This window comes from Pseudophryne corroboree, chromosome 3, assembly GCF_028390025.1.
Source record: "Pseudophryne corroboree isolate aPseCor3 chromosome 3, aPseCor3.hap2, whole genome shotgun sequence".
Lineage (NCBI taxonomy): Eukaryota > Metazoa > Chordata > Amphibia > Anura > Myobatrachidae > Pseudophryne > Pseudophryne corroboree.
The window spans coordinates 476,445,229-476,451,228 of NC_086446.1; the positions used below are offsets into that span (position 1 = coordinate 476,445,229).

At 41.9% G+C, this 6,000-nt stretch overlaps 1 protein-coding gene across 1 annotated transcript in view; it reads right to left on the reverse strand.

Moving 5' to 3' along the window:
• The window catches only part of PITPNC1 (phosphatidylinositol transfer protein cytoplasmic 1), a 478,249-nt gene extending 473,202 nt beyond the window's left edge, over positions 1-5,047 (reverse strand). Inside the window, exon 1 of the mRNA XM_063960825.1 lies at positions 4,449-5,047. Coding sequence (XP_063816895.1) covers positions 4,449-4,496 — 48 coding nt within the window. The 5' untranslated portion in view covers positions 4,497-5,047. The remainder of the gene's footprint in view (positions 1-4,448) is intronic.
• Between the last annotated feature and the right edge of the window lie 953 nt (positions 5,048-6,000).

A 6,000-nucleotide genomic window follows, 5' to 3' on the forward strand; every position in this document is an offset into this window, starting at 1 on the left:
GTCTGAACATCCATTTTTGTCTGTTTTCCAGTGTTTGGGAGGAAATGGTCAATTGTCATTTGCTCCCATAGATTACCAGATTTTTGTCCCAACCAGAAAATTGGACAGATATCCTCTAGTGTGTATCCAGCTTAGACACATTTTACAGCTACAAGTTTACAACATTTCAAATACATTTAATATCTACATTAAGCATAAAGTCTTAGGCTTGGTACACACTTAGTAACAGCGCCCCCCTACCAACGGACCCTGCGACCATTTTTGGTAAGCATACACACTTATCAATCAACCGCAGAATATGTCTGGCCAGATATCACAGCTGGCGGGAATATCAATTTGCCTGCCCAGTTGTGATGTCATTGGTGGCTGTTCCTACACCCAGCATAATGGGTCGGTTGGTCAGTAGCCTGTACACACAGGCAGATGTACCAATAAATGTGCCTGATATATATCGCCATCTGCCGTGCTGCAGGGCTGACATGATATGTCTGTGAATCACGCCATTCACAGACATATCGGGTGCACATAACCATTGTTTGTTGGCAGTACGAATGATATATCCCATAGTGTGTACCAAGCATTACAGACAGACTATGAGATTTATATATGAGATATATGAATACAATTCTACAGAACATGCAAATCATTGTACATTGACAGAGAACTCTAGAGAAAGATAGATTTACCGGCCAAAAGGACTACCATCCTACAACGCTGACCATAATCATGATTGCATTTTATTGCTGAGCTGAGACTAAGTGGGAAATGAATTCAGCAGGAAATGTTCTCCGTCAAAGATGAAGTGATGACATGGAAATGCAATGTGCAGGGAAAATGACAAACCATAAAAAAGAAGATAACTGATTCTACACAGTTGTCCATAAATACAATATAAAAGAAGATACTGGGAATTGCATCCATCACACATAAGAAGAGGAGTGGTACTATGCAGCTCATACATACAGAATAAGACTGGATAGTATGATGTAAGTACATCACAGAATGACAGACGTGGTACAGCTCAGATGTCTGTACACACGCACCAAGTAGTAGTGTGTGTAATTCTAGAGTTTATCAGTATTAAATACCAGGAACAGAGAAGTATCAGCTATCGATCTGAATCTTACTGCTGTCCATGGAAATCAAGGTCTATCTATGCAGTGTATATGCAGTGTAAATGTTAGATTTCTGCAGACGGAAATGATTTGTCAAGGATCAGACGTCTGGAATGAAATCACTTTATGTCTCTAGTTAGATTGTGGAGATTTTGCTCAAATAAAGCAAAAATAACCAGCACTCTCCACTTACAGATCCGTCTACGCGCTCAGCCTCGGGGAAGATTTTGTGAATGGTTCCTCCCATTAATGTTTCTGCCTCAGAATTCCAAAGGACTGACTTGAGCCTGAATGAGCTACAAAGCCTGCACCCACTCACTCCTAATTTCTCTTTATTCAGAGCCAGCATCTCACGTAGGCTCCATGCAGAATGTACATCTCTCAGTACAGACTTTCCCCATTTGTAATGTGCTATGGAAAACATCTGGTGCTGAACGCAGCAATGCTAGGCTATGATACAAAGGGCTGTCATCCATCTTATTTACTTTTTAACATTGATAATAACATTTGTATAGATGCACCCAACTCATAATTTCATACAGGATCCTAAGAAATTAGAGATTGCAAACAATAAAATGTAACCCAGATCCTAGCATTTTAATAAATGTATCCTGATTCCCTAGGCACAAGATGTAAAAAGTATATGACACACTTCTCAACTGTCCTAATTTTCATCACTCAGTCATTCTTTCTCCCACCAAGCTGTCATATGTCATATGATATATGATATGTAGGTCTGTATGAATACTGTTAACCTGGCTCTTACATTTATAGTACAGTATATTATTATATGTTGTATAGTGCTTCGTGGTGTTTGTAGACATGTGTGCACTCACTTGTGTTTGGTGACCATTTAGATCTTATGTGCATGAGCACATTGGTCAATGTAAGAAAAAAAGTATGTTTTATAATGGAAATTAAAATGAACCAGTCACTTATACATATGGGACAATTCAGCTAGCTGCAAGTATCCAGAAATATCCATTACAGACCCGCAGTCAACCCACAAGCAGCCTTGATTTCTGGTCACAACTTACTCCAGAGGTGCTTAATATTAGTTTAGCAAAATAACAACAACAAAAATGGCTGCCCCTACTGCGTGCTGGTTAGCCTCTCCTTGACCACTGCAAATGTATGTTATATATATATATATATATATATATATATATATATTAAATCTCAATATGTGGTATAAGCTAGGATTCGTGAATATATTACTATTTATAAATCCACTGGAATTATAGCGGTATTAAGTTGACATAGGGTGCTGGCAACTTGAGGTACAAGGGCAGCAAATACAACTGAGTGACAAATAAAGCTATTACAGTAGACCAGCAGATCAAAATTGTAACTACATATTATGTGAACAATGATGCATAGACAACCCTGTGAATTTCCATATGTTCTGCATTTGTCTACAGAGGAATGGAACCAGAAGTTACCATGGCAGCTATACATAAGATGCTATAACAACAGATTTGATGTACAGACCTCTTATCGTTTATATGTTACTATATATATACACACATTCTGAATTTCAGGTATAAGCTGATAGAGCGCCATCCTGTGGCTATTAAAATACTGTAGGCTCAACAAATGAAAGAATCAGTCTTAAGCACAAAAAAAAAGAGAGAATTGTGTACAAAGGTCTCACATAGTAAAACAAGTAGTGACAATACGTAATGTAACAATATATTATGTCTGCTGCCAGGAGAATGGAACAGACTAGACAGCAGTGTTGGCACAAATGTACACAGCGTTCTCCCAATACAAAAGGCTGCGGGGCAGCACCCACAGATGTGTACAAGTGTTCATGACGTAAATAGAGGAACAGAGACGGATCAGAAAGTGCTCTGACATGACTAAAACTATTTCTCTAATTTCTTAACTCAGGGCTGACTCTCAGATATGAACAGTAACAGATCTCATCACAAATAAAACCTGATTTGTGACATTACAGTATGCTGAAGCCAAACATCAATAGTGCAAAAAATCACCTGGATATTTTCAAAACCAGATATTAATATACTGAAAAGGAAGACACTAGAATGGGGCAGTTATAACGTGAAAGATTTACAAGTATTTTGATCAGTTGGGTGTAAACTATGAACATTTCACAAGTCACAGAATAAAGACTGTCAGATCACACTGAGAGTGGCATAGAGCATCCATGTCCCATGATTACGCCAGCAATTAAAGGGTTAGTGTTTAATTCAACACACTCGTTCAGCAATGAATGGGTTATCAGAAGTAGAGGAACAATGTCACTGTCTCTTCTGACAACTAACAGTTATTAGTACTAGATGAATCGATTTGCAAGAACAAGACGCCTCAGGTAATGCCAATAAAAAGCAGGATATTTGCACAAGAGGATATGATAACCTATCCAGTTTTTTCCATACAGTAACAAGGTAGCAATAAAAATTACATCCTCTCCTGCAAGTAACATAGTAACCTGGATAGTAGTACTAGTGGATTCATATGACCCACTGAGTAGCAGAGTATCAACATCATCCTCTCCCAACAATGAATAGTACACTATGATACAAATCACCAGGTCAGAAGGCTAACGAGACTTCAAATACTAGTGGAGTTAATTGTGCCTACTAGATCTGAAATGGTAACTACTACTATAGGAATAATAGCAATTCATAGTTTAAGGAATCAACTCACATCAATATAGCAATTAATGGTTCACTAGTATCATAGGAATGTACTCATCACAAGGCCAGAACAGAGCGAGTGTCTAGTAAACCTGTTTATTACTATAACTAGTACAGAACTGAATGTGTTACTAGAACTGGAGTAGTTTACTCAGCCCAGCATTTCACGGAACCAGAGAAAATGATTCATCACAGCCCAGGACTCAATGGATGCTAGTAACAAATGCATCGACTCATCTCAGTGTAGATCTGGAAGCATTGCCAGTTCTAGGAGGATTAACTAATAGCAGATAAGTGCTGAATGGGTTACTGGAATTAAAGGAATATGCTAGAAGACCCCAGAACTGAATGAGTTACTAGATAAATCTACTCATCCTGGTCAGGAGGAACCTTTTCACCCTTACCCAAATGGGTGATTAGATGAAGGAAATCACCCACCCTCACAGAGACTAATGGGGCTATAGGAGTCTGACCAATGGTTACTAGCAGTACAGGAATCAGGTCACCCTACTCTGGCGATTAATGGGTTACTTACACTACAGGAGTCAGGTCACCCCATCCAATAAATCAACTGGTTAATAATGACCCCCCCCCCCCCCCCCCCCTCCACAAACACACACAAACGTGTAACTTATTATTATTGGGACTTGGTAAATCATCAGTCACTTACCTCCTCCACAGTCAGTGGCATACAGATCCTGTACTCCTTCAGCAACATGATAAGAGGCTGACAAGGAACCAGTGCAGGGAATAGGCGGTGTGACAAGGAGTTCGGAGGGACACCACAGCACCCCTAGACGATGGTAATCCTTGCAGAGTGTGCTCCTGAGATCATGAGGGTTGAGCGGAGGCAGACAGCGATCTCAGAGCCCCCGATTCTCAGGCAGAGCGCAGCATCCTATAAACAATGTATGCAGAAGCCGCGGCTCCAGTCCACGCGTGGAAATGGTCAGGGATCAGTGCTCTGCAGCCATCAGGACATGCCAGGAACCCTTGTAGCTATAGGAGCGAGCACTGCAGAGGAATGCCTGTCACTTCCCAGCTCCTGCAAGAGAAGCCCCCAGCCCAAGTGATACACTCCCGGGGGATAGACAGATAAGATCCCAGCACTGCACACTTAGCACAGGGAAGGCTCTGGCTGCTGCTTTGTATCCCCCCCCCCAGCAGCAGCAGCAGCAGATGATGCAGCCTCAGTTCCTACATGTGTGTGACATCAGCAGAAGGAAGGATGTGAGGCTGCTGCTGGGACCAATTGGAGATCCTCACACACAAGAATGTCAGTTTAAACAGCCCTCCATGCCTGGCTCTGGGGTCTGCAGCCCGGGGAGGGAGGAGGGGAATAGGGGCCTCTCATTCTACACATCCACATGTTACTCGAGGTCAGTTTACCGCACAGCATTCCTGCACCATACTTTCCATTACACACACTAGCAATAATAACCATTTATCACAGCAACCAGGCAATGATATATCATAATAGCATTAACATTTTTATATATTATTCAAATATTTGCTTGTATTTTCTCGCCAGTCATAGTTGTTGCTGTATCTATCTATCTATCTATCTATCTATCTATCTATCTATCTATCTATCTATCTATCTATCTATCTATCTATGTCAGGCCGCACTCACATCTTCCATATTATAACAGCTGGGGTGTCACCCATGATACATACAAGTATCAACACATAGAAATCCCCGAAAAAAGGGGGCACTCTCCGGGCTTGCATACAGGCAAAAGGCACAATTTATCTATGGATTAAAATGTATACTCAGCTCAAACTTTTCGGTCCATCCGGACCTTTATCAGGAGGCATAATAGAAAGCAGGGTCGGATTAAGCATGGTGGGGGCCCCGGGCAATGAAGTTGTGGGGGCCCCCACTACAGTAGATGACACAGACCCCTGAGCTCCCCCTTACACACACACACATATATACACCCATGCCGCACACAACACACACATACACCCATGCTGCACACAACACACACACAGACGTACACACACATATGTGCGCACGCTACCTGTCCGTCCGGCGGTGCAGCGGATGCCGGAGTCATGGCCCCCACACCCAGGAACGTAGTAGTCTCCCCCCTCCCGTCGGCTCAGCTGTTCATTAACAGCGCCGCTAAGGAGGTGTTCCTTGCACAGCATTTAATAGTCTCGCGGGATGCTGCATTGAAATCCCGCGAGACTAGGAAATGCTGTGCAAGGAACACCTC